The 21,050-nt window shown below is 43.2% G+C and overlaps 1 protein-coding gene across 1 annotated transcript in view; it reads right to left on the bottom strand.

Annotated features, from left to right (window-relative positions):
- Positions 1-1,320: 1,320 nt before the first annotated feature.
- Positions 1,321-21,050, bottom strand: part of Impbeta11 (importin beta11) — a 119,695-nt gene continuing 99,965 nt past the window's right edge. Inside the window, exons 24-26 of the mRNA XM_075680137.1 lie at positions 10,885-10,977; positions 8,453-8,528; positions 1,321-3,196 (exon numbers count right to left, since the gene is read on the bottom strand). Of these exons, the coding sequence (XP_075536252.1) occupies positions 2,933-3,196; positions 8,453-8,528; positions 10,885-10,977 (433 nt within the window). The 3' untranslated portion in view covers positions 1,321-2,932. The remainder of the gene's footprint in view (positions 3,197-8,452; positions 8,529-10,884; positions 10,978-21,050) is intronic.

Raw genomic sequence — 21,050 nt, 5'->3', positions numbered from 1 at the left:
GGGAGCGAATGCTTTGTCTGCTTCTAGCTCCAATGGGTCACTGAAACTCGAGATTACGCAACCTCCAATACTAAATGCGCCATAAGACGGCTTACGTGGTGCCACACCGTCTTGGCACGTCCACTCGTTGCACATGCGGCAGAGTACCTCTAAAGCAGGGTGCGTGGCTGTGTGTGAGCTCAGCTGCGTTTACAGCCATGCGCTGCCACGACCGAAACTCTCACCAACTTACCCCCCAATCCGTCCTCCTCGCGCATGCTTAATCGCACTACTGTGAGCTCGCTCCCCTCCCCATCTTTCCCTTTGCTGGCACGGGAAGGTGGTACTCGCGAAGCCATCATCTTTCTTGTCTCACCCTCGCGCACTTTCAGTCGCACCTAAACACACAGTGCGCGGGTGCAATAGGATCTTGTCACACCTGTACTTTATACGGAACATTAAGCGGCTCCACTTCGGCGATCTTTTTTTTGTCGAGCAGCGTGCTATTTGAGAGGTGTGTTTGCAAGCAACAGCTTGTAATTGAATCATCTGACCGTCCGCGGAAGCTTCCATTTATTTTCTCGGCATTCCTTCGAGGCGGCAGTGAAATTTTGTTATACTGAAATCGTGCACTAACACAATTCATTATTGTTGCAACTTCATGTGCATTTTCGAAGTGCGCGCACCTTTTATCGCATCATCTGGCGATCCTTCAGAGTTCAGACTATCACTGCTAACATGTGTTCCTTCCTATCTTCCTGCCACTCGGCTACTTATAAATATGCTCTACAACTTTGAATAAACGTTCATTTTGTTCTGACTATGCTGATGCTTCACTGGTCTGGCGTTACTGCGAACACGCCATGGCTATGCTGCAGTTACATTGAGGTTCTAAATACATGTTCTATGGACAAAAGGTATTAAATGTTAAATACTTCGTTATATTGAGAATTTCATTATGTTGAAGCTCATTATATCAAGCTCTAGCTGTATATATATTGTTTTCTTTTTATGAGAGACCGAAAGTCCTCCCCCCTTTCGTGTTATAGTAATGGTCGCATTATTTATGAGAAAATACAGTATGTTACGAGCTGTCGCAAGTGAGACGTCAGATCTGGTATAATGCAACGTAAAGATTGCTTTCGCTTCCTTCTATTCCTTTTTTTATCATCCACCACTCCAACTGGATGATCCAGGTGATAAAGTAGGTGGTGTGCTACTCGGACCACTGGCAAAGTGCAAGAATATCATTGGCCTTTAATGCTGCTCTTGCAATGTAAATATGAACTTGTGCAATGCATTCATCATGTGCTATTGTCATGCAGATATATACAACGAGTGTTGGCATGGGAAACATTTATTAACAACCTCTGCTTTTATGTAACAAAAACAAGCATTTCTGTCATTGGCAATATAAACAAGAGTGCAAATAAAAAAATGCGTAGCTTTTACTCAGATGTACTGAGAACAGACAGTGTAAATCAGGATGTGGTTGCACCAACGTCAGTACAGGTCATTCCTCCAAACAAGCAAATTCATCATACAATGACTACCTTCCCAAAAAAAGAAAATATGAGCCAAATGAGGCATCAGGAGTCATTTGCCAGTGCAGTGTTGCTGCAAGAATTTTAAGTATATAGCTCCTCACACTGCATGGTACAATGCCTGTATTTTCTTTTATTCCAGCTTTGTCGTAGAATGTTGTCATGCCCTCCATGCTCCAGCTAATAGATGCTCACTCGTGTGCGAGACTTTGTCGATATTAAAGCAAAGAACTTGCAATTTATGCTATAGAAGCGCTGCACGTATTGATCATCATTTCAAACAGAAGACTATATATAAAAAAAAGTAATCACATCAATAAGCAGCACGAAGTTAAAGCAACAGAAAAATGCACATGACTTTAAGCCATATGTTCTTAAACATCTGAAGATAGTGTCTGTTTGACACAAGTTTCAATGTTTGTGCCTCTTTGAGCAGGCAGTGTAAAAGTACTATAGAAACTTCTGAAACAAGAAAGGCTATACAACTGTGATAAATTGTTTGAACAAGCAGATTAGTCATACTACTTTGGATGAATTTGGACCTAGCAAAAATAGAAAAGCACTACCTTTACTGTCTACACTATTCAAGCTAAAAGAAAGGGGAAAAGGAAACTAACTAGACAACAGACAACTTAAAATATTTTTAAACAGTGATGCATTTGTGTGCATTTCTTGTTCCCCAATGAAATAACTGCTCAAAGAGCAAAAAACATGCAAATGCAATAGCATATGTTCATTTCATTACTAGCGCAAAAAAAAAAAGTTGCCTTTGTTCAATTGATCTTACAGTGAAGAAAGAAAAGCTTAAAGAACATAAAAACCTTGCTAGTTTCTTTCACACAGCACACATTAAAGCAGCTTGAAAGCATTTCATTATCAAAAAAGTAACAACGTCTCTCAACACACATCCAATCACTTACATTTAGGTAGCATCCAGGTAATTCGCAGTGCGATAGCCTCAAACATTTGCAAGTTTACCACAAAGTAACCATGAAGCATGCCACTCAAGTGTCAACCTTGAAGGTAAGAGATGCTCTAAATTAGCCACAGAGCAAAATATAAAGCAATAAAAACGTGGGCTGAACGGCTTAAATGGACAATTAACCAAAGTCAGTAATTTTGTTAATGTCCTGCCCACACCAATCCCAACAGGAACATGTTTCTCCTCGTTCTTCCTCAGCTACAGATTGTTAAAAAAAAATGCTGCGACTTTCTTTTTCATAGCACTAACAGTGTACACAATGTCATAAACTCTAGCCAGCATTTGTCCTTCTCCACAGCGCACCACCATGCAACCAAGCACATCTTTTTACACACAACCATTCTTTCATTTCTTCTTTCATTATTAGGGGAAAGAAAAGGTTGTGGAGCAACAGTGGAAGTGGGGGCAACAGAGTGATGGCAGTCCATCAGGTCGGGTGAGTGTTAGGAGTGTGGAGGGTGGCCATGATGTTCTGGTTGCCAGAGCTAAAGAGAGCAGTGTACGCTGCGCTACCCGCGTTTGTCTGGCTGCCTCCTTCCAGGTAGGTCTTGAGCTGCTGCATGGTCTCCACATCAACCTGGCCCATGAGCTCCTCGAAGTTGCGTTCACCAAGGGACTCACGCAGGCTGCGCATCTGCGAGCATAGGTAGTCCCGCAGCGCTACTGTGTGCACTGGGTCCTGTCTGGAAAGCTGCAGAAGTGCACCAGAGAGCGTTACTAAAATAGAAACTAGTTTAGTTTTTCAGATGATTATTTCTATGCACCGCCCACACTTATTTGGGGCAACATGGTCGACTATAGACCCTTTTTGCAGAGTAGCTTCCTCTAGAGGAATGCAATGACACTTAACGGTGCCGCTGAAATGAATGACATAGTGGTTTCTATAATCTAGCAAGAGACATTCACTCTTGTGTTACACTGTCAATATTAAGCAAAGAACTTCCAACTTATGGTACGCAAGCACTGCATGAATTCATCAATCATTTCAAACTGAAGACCTTAAATTAAATTTCCACTACTTCACTGCCTTTCTGACCTTCCCATTCAATTTGTACTCGGCTGTCCCTTTATATCTCCCTCAGCAGCTCCATGATATTGTCATCTATGCCTTCATGCTTGAGAATGTCCCATAAAAATTCCCTGTCTACATTGTCGTAGGCCCTACCTTAATATCTAAAAAATACTATCCGTAAAGGTCTTTTCTGAGCTATTGAAATTTTTATGCATTGAGGTAGTACAAATATATTATCCTCTAAGTGTCTGCCTGGTCTGGACACATTCTGTAGTTCCTCCAGGATATTATTTTTCTCCACCTACTTCAATAGTTTAAATTTTATGGCCTGCATTGCCATTCTGTATATCACTGGTGTTACTTTAACTGGCCTGTAAAAGCTCATCTTACCCTTACCACCATTGCCTTTGTAGATGATGTTCATATTGCTCTCCTGTCACCTAAAAAGAATCTTGATTTTAATCACTTACTCTATGGCTTTAGTCAGCAGTGCCTCGCTCTTTGGACCCAGCTGTTTGATTAGCTGTATTTGGATTTCATTGGGTACTGTGGCTGTGTTACTAGGAAAATTTCCTTCAGTCTTTTTCCAGTAAAGGTTTTTTATGCTAAATTTTGATCTGATGCCAATAAATCATCATCTCATCATTGCACATTACCTCAAATGAAAGCGCTCGAATGTGAAACCATTACCATTTCTAGAGTGCTACTGTGCGATCAGCTGTTGGAAATACAACTGGGGGTGATCGCTAACACACTGTTTTCTATTCATACTGCAAAATAAGGAACGGCAGAGAGAAGACCTGTGCAGTAAATGACTACAATAATAGTCGCTGGCATATTAAGGAACGAAATGAATCTGTGGGACCAAGTTCAGGGGATTGCTTGTGTTGCAGGCCCTTTGTAATGCATGGCTTTCCTCGAGGATAAAAAAAATTCAATCATCCAACGGCACTGTATCCCTAACCTCCAAAGAAAGGACTTCAACCGTGTAACATCAACAAGTGTGAGTACTGCTCATTACACAGTGACAAAGGGAGTAGTGCCGCTTCCTGGCATAGCAGGTTTCTCCCACATTATCTACACACATCCACCAAAAACTCACGTGTGAATTTACACCCACTTTATTGCCCACGTATCCCAAGTAAGTGAATGGGCCCACACTTGAATCAATGTGCAAAAACATGCGTGACAGCGACTACATCGACAGCAAATGAATGATCGAAGCTGAAGGTTGTATGATGGTTCACAGAGTGAGTGAGTGACCAGCGATAATACATTATTGCTACAAGCTATTAAAAAGTACAGAACATCAACGTTCCAAGCCCTGTGTTCACCATAAGAACAAATCTATTGCAACTGAGAACACCCGCGAGCGATTAGGCAGAAAATAAACAACAGATAGCGATGACACCAAGGAACTTTACTGAGTATGGCAAGCCATTACCTTACAGTGTTTGCCAGATAAAGAACGAAGATCAAAACACACTGATATTGATTTAATTCACAAGCAGAAAGCTTGGCCAGCTCGGAATATATATGCAGCCATGCTTTTAGTACAAGCACCGTATACGCTGTTTGCACCATTTGGACAAGGTGTAACAAGCTCCAAATGGATATAGTATATGTCCTTTGAAGCTGTGGCAAAAACTTTGTGTCCTCCACCCAGTCACCGTCTATGATATCCACCGATACAGAGGTTTGCTGAGCCACACCAGCATCATGGACATTCATTGTAAATATGGGAGCAACAGAAGCAGCAGAGGCCACAGCAATGGACGCATCATCACGTGATCAAATATGGTGGCGACCACAGAAGCACCATGAAAAGGGTCTATGTTGGCTATAATTACGGCCATACTGTTAATTTTACTTACTCTGCAACTGATTCCGGCTTCTTGTCCTGCTGAGACCTACATTTGATATTGTTTGAGATTCGCTACGACCCTATAGGTGTGAAAGTGCTGTTCTTTATACCAAGATTCCACTTGCGCCGAAGTCGCGTGAAGACATCAAAGGAGACCTTGTCTTCCAACATTGCACAATTGCAGTTTTTTTTGCATGACAATAAGGAAAAATGGCGAAATAATTTTGAACTGCAGAAAGAACCATTGCAAAATGCAGCAAAGCAGCCTTGTAAAGCCAGTATGTTTCCTGACCAGAAAACATTTTGACCAAAAATATTTCTAAAAATTAGTGGGAGAGGAGGTATTAAAATTTTGTCGCCTGTGGTGGCAGCTGCATTGAAGCTACTGCAAATGATAACAGGCCACACGTGCGACGCAAGTTTTGTAGGTGTCAGACCGATGGGTAAATTCATGGACACCAACCGCATGAGCAGCACTGGATCATGCTGAATACTCAAAGCTGTGCAGTATGCAAATTTTTCATGTTTTCAATGCAAGGAAATCAGGAGATCTTGCTGCAGCTGATAAAGTTCATTTCTTGTAATAGGAGGGATAGGTGGGCTAGACGGTGCAGCATTTTCGTAAAAAACCAGTGATCGTGTTATGTGTCACCTTCTATGTGTCTCGTCTATCTGTGCTCTAGGCTCTAGGTCTTTGACAAGAAATATTTATTTTTCCCCAATATTTACAAATTTTGTGACGAGGGCGACAGACAAACATGACATTGCCAAAGTTCTTGAAATTGTGGTCAGAAAAGACATACTATGAGCTCGATGACCCAGTTTGGCACCTTTGAGTGAAGACCCACTTGTCCACATGATGTTGTGTGTTGTTCAGCTTTGATCCACATGGTGTACAAACATTAATTTAACTTGTGATAATGAGGATGGAATAAACTTAATTAAAAAGTTAGAGCCGGCGATCTTGTGTAAATTGCCCTCAGTTAGGTGGAACTTGTAGTTTGAAATTCAATACTAACGCTATACATGTCACAGCGAGTGTGCACACAAGCAGTGGCGTTATGCCGTCTGCTCCGGGACTGATAATGATGATGGTGTTTATTAGCATCTCTTTTGAAATGGCGCGATTAGGCTGCAGGCTGTGGTGGCAAGCGCATTAACCAGGTGGAATGAATGGCGCACTTTGTTCCCATCACCATTTAGCGGACAAGAAAGAATAAAGGAGGCTATGCATGTACATATAACAGGAATGAATCACATGTTTTATGCCACAGAGCAAACATTCTAATCAAAAAAAAAAAAGATAGAAAGAATGAATGGCATATGCATTACTGCAAGAAACATTGAGTGACAGACAAGCAAAAATCACAGTTCATTATGCAGGCCTCCATTACTCATTTTGTTTTTGCATTGTTTCAAAAACTTTAGTGGTTCTTTCACTTCTCATAATTTACAATAATTTCTTTACTAGGTGAAGACCAGTAATCCGACATTTAAAAGTTGCTTGTTGAGACATTTGGTTATTTGAATATTCAAAAATATCAAACAGCTCAATTTCGAATGCAAATATTCACTCCCACTTACTAAAAAAAACGCTCTTGGTACATGCTGACTGTTACCACTGCAAATGCACATTTTTATCACTCTCTATACAATTATTTTATTGCAATTGCATCACTTTGCACCTTTTTATTTATTGCACCCTTTTGACAATTGCTTTATGGTTGCTATTGTACATAAGGATGACTTCCACCTTAAACAAATGCACAATGCTTTTCGTGGGCCTTCAATTTATACATGAGAAGTGCTACATCATGGGCTCAACAGGGTTGGCGTGGCTCTACGCTTTCCATCTTCATTATTTTCTTGCCCCAATCAGAATGTGCATGTTAAAACTTCTAGCTGCTTTTGACCAAATATAATTTCAAGACTTTTCTTGCTGTAAGAACTACTTACAAGAGCCATTTTATTGCGATAAAAAGTAGGTCATTAAGGCACGTTTGTGCTGCTATAACCATGGCACTGTCATGCTGTTACAGTGTTGATGTGCTTGGGCGGCCTATGCATAGTGGGTTAGAAGGGGTATATAGAGATGTGGAGTGTGTTTAGTTGCAAAAGCATCGAAGCCAAGTCATGCCAAGTTACTCTCCCGCAGTGTATGAAACTGGGATAGCTGTTGCTCCATCTTATTCCATGCTGCGTAACAAGATAGATTATCCTGATGCTCTGCCCAATAGGCAGCGGAGCCAGAGCAGAGTTATGGCTTCCACTACTGGCATGAGCGTCATTCGCACACGCATTAGCATTTCTGTTGAGCAACTGTGTAATTACTACACTGTGGTGTGCACACTAGTCTGATTGGAAAGGGCAGTTCAGGTCAAGTTAAATCTAGCACTTACAAACTCTGATAGCTTTCTCAGTTTTCCGTCGGTCTCATCTCATGCACCGCCAAGGTGCAACAGCAGTAACATTGTTGTCAACATTCTTCATCGTGTCAGCCTTATGACACACCTCGTACATGCTAGCACGTTATACCTGCGGTGCAGCAGCAGTTGTCTCACGTGCCATGTTACACCAGGTCGACTCTGCGTAGTGTTACAACTATGCGAGAGACGCTTGAGCACAACACTAAACCTTGTTATTGCTGTCAATACTTTGCCTTCGCGGAACTGATACTTTTTTTAGAATGCATAATTTATTGTCAACATAAAGTGTATACAAAAGTTTTAAACAAGGTGCCTTGCCAGTTTAACTTAGCCTTTACTTCTGCTTTTGTTAGCTGTACGCTTACTATGTCAGAAAAAGTACTTTTGCAATGTTTTATTGTCACTGCTGTCAACTAAGCAATGATATTTTCAAGGCACGTACATAAAGGTCTATGGTGGGCAAGGGTCGAGCACGGACTTCGAAATGAGGCCCGTGCACTGCTTCGATCCTCCTGCCAAGGAAACCTGCCACTGGCAATAAGACTAGCCAGCTAAAAAGACCATGAAAGTTAACTGTTGAAAAAACAAAAGTGATGTCCATAATTTCCACAGAACTTGCGCTTTAAATGTCCAAATTATTGTTACCTCTATCTTACGGCGATCATGTTCACTTTCTTCTTCATTCGGTGGAATGGGTTCATTGTCCATAATAACCAGTGAACTGCACACATGAAAAAGATGGCAATGAAGAACACACTTGTGAGCTATATCTTTGACAAATATACAACAGAGATGTGAAATTTGCATCCACTAAAAACATTTAAAAATTGGCAAATTAAAAGGTATGTGTGTGTGGGGGGGGAGGGGAGGGGGGGAGATACATTTCAGACTTTCTTAATACTAAGACCTTTATCTCATGATGAAATATTGGTAAGAAATATGCAGCATAACTTGAGAAATTGCATTTTATTAGTGTGTTGCCTCTGAAATCACAAAGAAAATCAGGCTTCGGGAAGTGTTACATTGACATATCGCCAGCTATCTAAGTATCTCCATAACAGTGATTGGAGATTCATATAGCAGCAGCTCTATATGCCTCTATGCAGAAATAAATGAAACAAGAACGAGTGCGGCAAGGGAAAACTAGTGCTGCAATTTGTTAGTACAGTCACGTGGCACATAGGGAGCACTCCTATTGGCTGACATAAATTTGAATTTTAACCAGCGGCATGCTTGTTTTGTGAACATTTTGGCTGCAGTGAGCTGCATACCTAACAAGTTCCGATACAATTTCAAGATGTGGGGACCTATTCTTGGACAGTCACTTTCAGCTATATAGCCTTCAGTGTGCACTTATTGGCTGGTTGAGCAAAACCAGATGAACTGAATGGCTGGTTGAGCCCTATGTCACGCAAAAGCAATAGTACTGCCCGAGAATACGTCTGCAGCCTGGTTATTTAAAATTTCTTTTGTTGCTGCGTCCAAGCTGCTGCCTTATGGGGATGAGGTCATGATTTGTGCAAGATAAAGGAATCTGTCGTGTTTCTTTGCAGTGGTGAAGCTACACTCAGAAAGTTTGCAACCCTTTGGGGCTTGTATTGTCCCACAACTATAATCCTCACTTATATTACACCTTTCCTTTCTTTAACATTGTGTGCCAATACTTCTAGGTCCCAACAGCATGCGCGTTAACAATGTGAGATTGCATTCTTGACAGAAAGGTAGCGAGTGCAGAGTTTTCTAGAAAGGAAATGCAAGCATGGGAGATGACAGTTACTGTTGTGGAACAAGATAAGTCGTAAACATGATTTAAGTGTACTTCATATCACTCAATCTGATGGGCATAAAGCTAGAAAACCTTTGAATTGTCATGGGGCATCAAAGACAACAGAAGATGTGGAATACAGAGATAAGGATAACCATTGAAGCGAATACTGCCAATCTTGTGATGCGGCAAAACTGGGTCGAGTGCAATTGCTGGCTCTTGATAAGCAAGGTGTTTGAAAATGGCTGAAAAGTTGCCCGATACTGCACAAAGCAAATGCTTTGCTTTGAGTGGGGGGCAAACAGATTGGCAACATTTAAAATTTAGGATGTTGTAAGCTAATTGACTAGGTCCGGGACTCCCGAAAAATTTGTATCATCCAGAAATTCATATAGGCATGATAGTATTACTGAGATTCTACTGCACACACTGTACACTGAGATTCTACTGTACTATTGTCAGTAAGCACTTGTGTTATCGTATATTCTTTGGGTCTCTCTTCCGTCACATTCCATTTTTATTACAAAAGCAATAGGGATGTGTGAACAGTGATTTTTGATAACAAATCAAACACGAATCAAATAGTGCTAGAAGTAAATTGAATTGAATATTGATTAGCTTTTGAATAATGAACAGACATTATCACAATTAATACAGAATGATGTTCACATCCTAGTATTTTTAAAGTTAGCAAGTTTCTGTAACTACAGAGTACATCATGAAGCACTGTTTATTAAAAGCACAAATGGAGCATTAGGAGGAAACAAGTAGTTCCTCTGCATGCACAAGACTTTTCAGAGAGTGCGAATGATTGCTGTATAGCCTGTAAAGTATGGTTACATTAGCGACGGAGCTTGCTCCACTACATAAGTTCTCATGTTTTATGTCTATACTACGCTCATGGGGTGAAAATTTACCCAACTTTTGCTCTAATTTCAGGTTTCATTGGGCGCAGTTGACGTTTTGAAATGGTCTAAAAGTATTTGAAAAATATTCACACTTACGAATGACTACTTGATTTGAAGACTGAATAGGACACTATTTGATTTGTTATTCTAAAGTTTCGAATATTCACACACCCCTAAAAAGCATTGAACAGCCTTAAAAAAAAAAAAATTACTGTGACCAGGAGATGCACTAGGCTTTCATAAGAACACTGAATGATGAAATACTAGATTTACATTATTTATTCTTTTATTCTTGCATTACAATCACTCTCTCCTTGCCTACTAAGTAGCCCACATGCAGCCCTATCACAGCATCTTGCACATAGCTGTGATCATGTAAAGCATTAATGTAAGTGCATACTCACTCTACTTGGGCTCCCAGATTGTCACACTTTGTGACATCATTCAACACTTCCACAACGGCCAGAAGAATTCCACATATTCGTTCATACACAGCACTGGAGAAAGAAAAAGCACAAGGAAGAAAGCACACCGGTAAAAAGAGGTATAACAGACTCATAGACTCATAGACTGCACCCCATGAAGCATGAGTGGCACAGAAGCATGAGTAGGAGCACATAATTTGTCCTCAAGCAACAATGTCCCATAACATGTGGCTATGAACATCTTATGTCAGTACGTAACAGCCAGCTTTATGTCTGAACATCTCATATTGTGGAATAGTTGTACGTTCAGTGGTACCTACTACATATAGGTATTGAGCCAATACGAACAGGCCTACTGAACGGAAATTTGGCTGTTCCCTATAAATCACTTATAACGGTACATACAACTGTACAATCGCAATAACTAGGTGCGCCTCTGGAGACCTTCTAAAACTCCGTGTGTGAGCCACACACGTGTCTTTAGATACCAACGGTAGCAATTTCTTTGCTTACTGCCTGGAATACTATTGAAAAGCTTTCTCCACTGTAGGTGCCAAGTGAACTGAGGCTGTCACATAGAATTTCGTGGATGGGTATACTAAGCACAGTGCAGATGAATGGGTAACAGCAAGAGTTAGGGTTCATCACATACAATGACTTATGATTAGAAGTTTATAAAAAAAAAAAATGAGATCCATTAGTCACAGTAAAATCTCATCACAACATTTTGAAAAAAAAAAAATGCAAGAAAAACATACTAACTGGGAAAACATATGATCCGAAGTCACAGAAAATTTAACACACTCAATTGCAGGTGACATCTACACAATGTGAAGTGTTGCACGAATTGTTGCAGCATGGGACGACAATATGTGCCAAGCAGGGTGGGGCCCGAGAGACTCGAGATGTGCACTGTTGCCTTTGCCGCATCCACAATCAGCTTCTTCGGGTGGAGCATTCTGGCAGGAAGTTTTGATGAGCACACTCGAAGAGAATCGCTGTGGCATGAGATGCCAATGCCTATTGAGCTGATAGGGCCCCAGTGGCCCAAGATGCGTTTTGTTGTTTTTGATTGCATAATGTATTAAGACAGCGATGGTAAACCGAAAAAAAATTGAGCTGTTGTGCAATACTGGAACATGGTGCCGCCGGCACGAAACATGACACTTCCATCGTGCTGCCTGTAGCAGAGAAAGGCGGCATATTTGAATTATCACCCATTAAAAGCATGCAGTACGCTTCTAATGGCACTATGCCACATGCGCTGTGAAACAGATAGGTGAAGATGCTTATGAATATGGCTGGCAGTGATAGCTGTGAATGCAAAGTGGGATGACCCATGAGGAGATGTACTGGTACCGAAAGATGAAACTTAGTCCATGCCGACATTTTCATGCAACACGAGCAGGCGAGTACTACAAGGAAGCTGCAGTAGCAGGCACCCACTACTCTTGATTGGGCATGTCTCATACCTTCTCTTGTTCACATGGCATCTAACGACCAGAAAACATATGATATAATTGCCATCTGGTGATGCAATGAAGGTTAGTGCCGAAAGATAGCATTTTCAGGGAATATAATGGTAAAAAAGAAGCATAAATGTATTAGGTTACTTTTTGTGTTCTTGACTGTGAAAGTTCGCACCGGGAAATCATATGAAATGGGACTTCAATACTGAGGCTTGTGGGAATCTTTGGGTGACGGGTCTCATGTCTGTCGCATGCACGACGAACGTCGCATCAGGTGCCAGCAGGTTGGGGAAAGGGGAAACCTTCTGTTCATGAGCAGTGCACGGGAATAGCAAGCATTTTCAATTCCCTGGTGCGCGAGATCCCTCTGGCATCGCTCGAGCCTCTTTGGTCACCAGTAAGTGGCAAGTGTGAAGGTCTTTACCGCTGCTCCCATTTTCCTGCACGTGGTTAATCAACCATGCATTTGCTGTGGCAATCACCGTAGCCTCCTGTATCTCCAGCTGGTAATTCCGAAGCCCTTCTTTATCCAACGTATTATTCTTTTCGAGGGAACCCTCAGTGTTGTCAACTATAGCTAGCTGGGCTGCTCAAGATGTTAGTTGCAACTGAATATAAATGCGTTCCGAGTGTACACGTGGTTGTCATCTATGGTTTCCTCGAGCTTATATCAAACCACTGTTGATGGGCAGGCGTGTGCCAACGACGTGGCTCAGTGTGCCGAGTCATTGACATCTGCCCCTTTACACAGACATCTGGCACCCAACTTGGGGCAAGCTCTTGGAAAACAGGATGACAATCTCTTCGGGGCAAGGAAAGGTTCATCCAGAGCAGCTTTAGGCCTCACCCAAAGGCATGATTGCTAGCTATGTTGGGCATGTACTTTCTTGAGTGCGAGTTAACGCTGCACCAATGTCACCGAGCACGTGTAGAGTGAGTGTCAATGCTTCACGCACCAGCTTGCTCTGATGTCACCAATTTTGACAGCATTTGCTCAGGCCTAGTTAACTTCTACAGTAGAATCCCGGCAATTCAACTTTGGTTAATTGGGTTTTCCCATTAATTTCTCAATCCTGACCGCAGGTCCTGGCTGGCACCCCTGCATTTCTATGGGCCAGAACTTGTTATTTATATGCTAAAATTAGCCTTCGCAGAATCATTCGAACTTGACCAGTCAGGATGCATGCACCTGACCCCTATCGTGACCCTAATAGTGACTCTCTTACTGACATCTGTCTTGACAGCTTAGGCACAGTGAATCTGGACACGTCATCTCCAGTCGACAACGCCTATCTCCTGCCGGCCCTAGAATTATTTTAAAGCAATAACGGTATATCACAATATCTGATTACGGTTTTTACCAGATTTTCACGCATGGCTCCTTTTTCTTTCTAAGAAAATTAACCAAAAAATGCGTTCACGGCGTTTGTATGCTTTGCCGCACAACGAGGCTGCATTGCAGCGAAGCTGATTTTAAGAAACCAGCCGTCGCTGCACATTTTTCTTGCTAAAAATCAGGTGCACATTAAATTTCGACTTTTTTTGGGGAGGAGCCTTAATGTTACCAATACATTAGTTTTATGTTTTGGACACATAGAAAGCAGGTGCGCATTTGGTTCGGGGACATGTTAGAATTGGGCAAATACTACCTAATGAATGAGCAGTTCGTTTTGACTTTTTTTTCAGCATCTTCTTTAATTCGATCTGCCGGATAATTCCATCAGTTTTCCATCAGATCCATAATTCCATCAGGTCCTGTCAGGGTCGAACTAATGGACGTCGACTGTATCAGTTAAAACTGACTGCAGTAAAGCCTCTCTGACAAATTTTCAATAGAAATGTGAGGAAAAAACTATTAGTGCAATACCAGGAAAACATATTATGCGAACATGCTGAAAAATCATGCCAGCATGCTGTTAAATATTATTACAATATCATCGAGCGATGCTCAAGAAACGAGCCGCCGCGAGAACGACGATGAAGTTGGTCGGTGCGCTTGGCGCGAGCGAGTGTTGGTCTGGCTGCCTGGCTCCAGTGTAAATAGCCTGTAAATAGCCTCTTCTGTCTGCGTCTTTCCACACACAACATTCTTCTCATCTCAAAACTGCTGGCTTTTCCCCGTTTTACCTCTTGTATGGCCGCGAACCAATGCTACCACTGGACACTGTGCTTCCGTCTGCCACAGCTTCAACTAGCGATTATGCCCTTGATGCAATCGCCCATGCTGACCACGCTCGCCAACTTGCGTGCGCTCGTCTACAAGTGTCTCAAGACAAGCAGAAGCAACGCTACGACCTCCGTCACCGTGATGTCCATTTTGTGCCCGGTACCCATATGTTGCTTTGGTCACCTTCGCATAAAGTTGGCCTATGTGAAAAACTCCTTTTTTGTTACACAGGTCCATATCACGTGCTCCGCAAAGTGACCGATGTCACCTATGAAATCGTTCTAGCCACGCCCACTACATCCTCCGCTGTGACAACCAGTGACATTGTCCATGTTGCCCGACTCAATCTCTACAACTTTCCACGCGCCTTCGATATTTAACAGCACTGTGACGGTGCTTTTGCTGCCGGGGGGGGGGGGGGGGGGGGTAGTATTACGACATCATTGAGCGATGCTCAAGAAACGAGTCGCCGCGAGAACGACGATGAAGTTGGTCGGTGCACTTGGCGCGAGCAAGTGTCAGTCTGGCTGCCTGGCTCCAGTGTAAATAGCCTGTGAATAGCCTCTTCTGTCTGTGTCTTTCCACACGCGACAATATTAAGATAAAGACACTAAAGCACGGATGAGCCTCCAAAGGATTTTCAGTCACCGATAGCTAACTCTGCTCTGATGAGGACTACCTAAAAGTTCAAAAATTCAGGAGTGTAAAGTATCCGATTCAACAGAGAATGAGTGACTTATTCCACAAGTGGCCAAAAAAGGTGTATCACAATTTTGGATGACCACTTTCGGGCCAGATGCATTGGTGCCTATGAGCAATGCCATTCTTGGCACATTGCCAAACATGCTGTCTTATCCCAGTGCCAGGATTGCTGTCCCCTCGTCAACGTGTCTACGAAACTGAAAGTATGCATCTTGGAAAGTGATTGAGTATACGGCCCAAGTTTGTTAATGCAGAGCTGTACACACATACACTTGCCTGAGACCTGGTCAATCCGTATGTTGAAAATTGTCATGCTGTCACTACAGATGGACTAAAATACAGCCAATGAATGCACTGAAACTTCAACCCCTGGCAACATAACTGAAGTCGACCGAGCTGCAATAGCTGAATTATCGCAGGTTTCTTCGCAACAATCATTTTCCGGTGCTTCTGTCATTTAATTATCGCCCTCCTTTGTCTAGACATTGAGGGTTGAGTTGGCGCCATTTGAAACTGCTTGAAGAAGTTACCCGGGATTATGCTGCTATTTAACATGTAAATGAAAAACGTTGGACGTGCTGCAAACGTTGACCACTTAAGGAGGAACCACATGGTGCGATTTCAGGCGCGACTGGCACTCGGATGGTGGGATGTGCGCATCATTTTGACACTTGCCCAGCATAATCCGTCACGAAATCGCGCCCCCACGTGCTGCTGCTCAGAGTAGAAAAAAACGCCTCGCGCGGCACGTCCACCAATCAGAGTTGAAGTAAGTCACGTGGCATTTGGTCACATGATATTTTGGTTCTTTTGGTTTTGCCACCAGATAGCCCTGCTCTCTGCGCATCTCGACAGAACCTCCTTGGCGAAATTTTTTTTTCCGGCAGAACTGGCGCGTGCGTCAAAGAAAACACGTGCTACCGTGATTTCGTTCGCGCATCGTGTTGGTTCGTGCATCGTGTTCACCTAAAATGGGCAAAGCAACCTTCAACAAGGCCCTAATAACTGAAGTGGAGAAGTGTCGTGTCCTGTGGGACGTACACAACCGCATTTGTTCTTGCTTCAGTATCAGCAACCCCCTTAATAGTAGCAATCGCCTCTTCTGCTCGGTAGTAAGTGGCCGACACTCCATTTTCTATGTGAACTAGTAAACAGCGGCCTCTCAGCATGCGGAAGGTACATAGTCGCAGTTTCGCACACAATCTTACTGCTTGAAATGAAGCTTGATAAATAAACTTCGGAAAAAAATGTCGCTGTCTAATTACACTGTAGTGTTCTGTACGTTTAAAGGCATATTATATATGCAGTAACAGAGACAATTCATGTTGTTGGGAGTTATGTTGTCTGGCAACCCGGAAAACACGACACGAAAGCGGCGCTCCCTTTTATCGTGCGGGTGCTTGCACGATGATGGTAACGCGGGCATTCGCCGTGCGTCACGTTTTTCGCTCGCGGAAAACGTGCCATGCGGTTCCAGCTTTAGCGGTTTGGCTTGTCCTGCCATTTGAGCATGGTCAGCGCCTACTGGATCCGCTAGGCTTTGGTAGTTTCGGTGTTGAGGAGGAGCCACAGACATGATCAATGAACCTGCCAGGTGACATAATATCGCTATTTTGCTTGATTCTGTGGCCAAAGTGACATGCAGTTGTGAATGTGGAGTTTGAATTTCGAATGGCACCCTATAAGGTGTCCAAAATTTTGGAAAGTTCTGCAGACACAACTTTGATGTAGCACAGACACAACGCTTTTGATGTAGCACATCAAAAATAAATGTTGGTGGTGGTCACAAGTACAGAGCTAAGGTGTCTACTGCAGTTGATACTTTTCTTTTAGGTTTTTTACCTTATAGATGGTAAACTTGATATCCTTATTGTAATTATAAACCAAAGTCAAAACGAAATGTGCAGGAACGATGACTTATCAAAAGGAATTCCAATTCACAGGTGTCTATGAGCCCTTTGCTGAACACGGGCATTAGCGACATTAAACCAAGGAAGATGCATGAACGAAGAACGTATGAACAGGGTTTATTACAAAGGAGTCAAACATTAAACTTAGCAAGTTTCGAGAACTTCTAGCATGTTACAGTGGATCAAATACAATAAGGTAGTTTGAAATCTGTGACATCACAATTACCGTTTGGCATCCATTTCCTCTTCTATTAGCCAACCACTAACCACAATATAAAGAAAAAGAGTTTGGTGGAATCAGTTTATTTGCTTATCAGTTTAAAACAGTTTAGTGCTTCTCTTAAAGTGTCTCATTACCATGTGCAGTCAAATGCACTTATAACAATAGTCAAGTGCCGAGGAAATTTCACTGTTACCGGATTGCATGAAAAAAAAAAAACAAGGATGTGCCAGACAAAAAAACATGTTAAAGCGACCCTGAAACAATTTTGACGATTTTGTACAAATGTACTGAGTTGTTAGAGTAGGTCTTTCTCATCATTAATTGACGCAGCTAAGGGCTTTACTATAAGTGCTTAGTACTTATAAGTACTTTACTTACAAGTACTTATAGTACTTTACTTAGTACTTATAAGTACTTTACATCTAGGTACTTTACTATAAGGTTTTAAAAATGTACATCGCTGCAGATCGCAGCACACTGCTCGGCAGAATATTCAGCCGCCCCTACCCGTATGACGTAAATCACCCAATTGACGTCAGTAGGGCGAGCTATCTGATTGGCTGCCCAGGGTGTGTCATCGATAATTTTGCTACCATTATGGTGAACAAATGATGTTCTTAATACAGTCGCCGACCGTTTATTCGGACCTCACGGGGACTGCGAAAAATGTCCGAATAACCAGGTGTCCAAAAAAGCAGATTAAGGGGGAAAAAAATGAAATCCTTTATTTCCACGCACTTATTCCGGCTCGGCAGTAAGCTTGACGAAATTGTGAATGCGCCGCTGCACGCTGTTCCGTTTACGTGCAATCTGATAAGCCTGAATCTCGGAGAGGGTCGTGCGGTCACTATAGGCGGCTGAAAGCACAGTCACTGCTTGTACACGCTCCGCATGCGACAGCAGCGTAGCACATGGTGCGTCATCTTCCGGCTTGGTCATCGTCCAGCGGTGCAGCAGAAACCTGACGAATGATCTCGCCATCGTCGAGTGCTGTGCATGTCAGTACAGCAGTGTCAGCACCTGTGAAACTGTCAAATCAGACGGTGTCCGGAATCGCAATGCAACCATTGCGCAAGTCTCAGCAGAACATTTTCCGCGTCGGTAGGGAGCACATCGGAAGGCATCAAATCTTAGGCCTCCCGGCACCGCTTGCCGGAATTCCCCAGCGCAGTCTGCGCGGGCACTGTCGACGCCATTGAACACTTGACGCGATGTTTCCGTATCCCGCGTTGGATCACCGGAACCTCGACACAGCACACAAAGAAAACACCACCAGTCTCACAAACGAAAAATGCGGCTTACTCGCAGCGTCGTGCACGAAGAAAGAAATCAGCCGCTGGATTGTCTTGACATGGCTTACTAAGCTGAAACCAGAACTGCTGTAGAACCACTCTATCGAACCAGGCAGAAACAATTATGATGAGCGGGGATTTGCAGTAGCGCCACTTCGTGGGGCAGCAAGGAGGCTCCGTTCAAAACAAAAATGGCGTTCAGCAAGTCGAACCATATACCGGTCAGAGTCGGTGCATGGTGCTCTCGATCGAGTTGGCTCGAGGAGTGTCCGAAAAATCAGACGAGAGGTTGCAAGGCGTCCGAACTTTCGGCAGTTGTTATACATTATGGTCTATGGGGAGAATGGCGGTGCCGTGAAGCAGACCGAATAATCGAGCATGTCCAAATTTTTGGAGTCTGGAAAATCAGTCGGCGACTGTAGTTGGAATGTTAGTTCATTTGTTTATATAAAAAGAAAGTAACAGAAAGAGAATGCACAAGAACAATTTCTCATTACACTTATTAAGCACTTTCGGCACACAACAAGCGTCGTCTGCTTGTGTTCCAACGTGCTCCATTTTGATGAGAGCTCCGCACTCAGAGTCTGTCTCAGTCTTTTTGCGAGCACTATGATTGGACTTTCTTGCATTGTGTACTGCAAATTTAGTGACTGGCATTATGTCAAGCTGCGACATCGTGTCCCTCTGTAAGGCAGCAGATGAGCAGACTGGCTGCAGCGCATCAGACTGTCGCTATCCGATCGGCACCAGGATTTGCGCGTTTGCGGCCATCACTGTGCACCGAAAGATTACTAATGCAATAGCGTTTCGCGAGTCCGGTATAAACGCAAGCACAAGGGGACAGGGCCTGGCCGTTTGACCGAGTCGTTTCACGGGATGAGCAGAAGTGCAAATGTGAATGGTTGGCACGGTGCAGCCACCTGGTGGTACAAAGCTCAACCGCACACAGTAGCAGTAACGAAATGTATTGTTCTTTGATGCTGGCGCAAATTTTTCGCAGGAGTGTAATCGGTAACATGTTGTTTTTGTAAATGTGTAAAATGTCTTACACTTGGTTACAGCAACTTTAGCGCTTTGTTTGGCTGGTTAAGCTCTGCGCCAGCAGGTGGCTGGACCGTAGAGACTAATCAGGCCGCTCATGTACGTCTACGCTAAGTTCCTTCATCAGCTTGAGTTTATGCCTGCAGCCATCCGTCAAAATGCCTAGCTCGCCTGTGGTTACAGGAATACCAGACACATTCGGCGCTGTGACAGAATGCTCGCAACGCACGCTGCTTCGATAGCTCTCGCTTGGGTTCGAATGCCAAGCAGCTGGCGGAGAGTTTGCAGAGGCTTCGCTTTCTCCTAGAGAACTGGGAGTCGATGACACGACATGCCATCATGACGCAGAGCAACATGACGCAACTCGTTCGCCGATCACTCGGCGAACGAGTTGAGAAAATGCATGACTATGGAGGAGGGTAACTTGCAATCGTCCATAGCTCTCTTAATATGAGACGTTTCACACAAATTATGGTGCGAATCATTAACTTTAGCTGCACCCTACGCGTCTAGAAAATTTGTCCGAACCATGTCAGGGTCTTTTTAAGGGGGGGAATCGGGTCTTTGGGAACGAAAATCTACCCAAAATTTGAATTTTCCATTTTTATTTTCCACATTCCTAACGCGTTTCAGCACCTACCTCCAAAATTTGGTTACAGAATACCGAATAGTTCTTCTGTTCTAGTGATCTAAGAATGCGAATCTGTAAGCGTTGCCCTTTAAATTGGGGACAAATCACACCTGATTTTTGTAGCACATAACTCTATAACTACGCGTTCTGCCTGCCAGTGTCATTTTAGTATCATTTAAAAGCTCACGTCTCTGGCTTTCTTTATTCGTTGGTCGGCAACATTGCTGGTGCTGCAGTCACGAAAAAATAAACAGGAAATGAAATTTGCAGCGCACGCTATTATTGGCCAGCTTGAGGATGTGGCCAAGATGGCGAGTCATGACTGGCTCCAAGGACCACGAGCGCTCAAACGACGAAAACAGCTGCCATTTTGTTTTAGTCTCGAGACTACGACGCTGGATATGCTGCAGGTCCGACAAAGTTTCGTTCTGTGAATCGTTACGGGCAGAAATGTACGAGATGCAATAAACTTCCGAAAGCAATTTCGTAATCGCAGTCAGCACGGGATACCCGGCAGCTCGCCATTGAAGTCGTACTGCTGCCGAACGTCGACACCTCAGCTGCTTTGCTGGACCATACATATCCACACGCTGGTTACACTCGCACAAGAATTGAACACGGCTGTCGTAAGTGAAGAGGAAGTGGATAAGATGAGAGCACATGAGGAAGCTAAGCTTGACAAGAGTGCATCTACGACGGCCACGGAGCGA

Source organism: Dermacentor variabilis, chromosome 2, assembly GCF_050947875.1.
Source record: "Dermacentor variabilis isolate Ectoservices chromosome 2, ASM5094787v1, whole genome shotgun sequence".
NCBI lineage: Eukaryota > Metazoa > Arthropoda > Arachnida > Ixodida > Ixodidae > Dermacentor > Dermacentor variabilis.
This window is presented reverse-complemented; position numbering and strand designations above follow the sequence as displayed.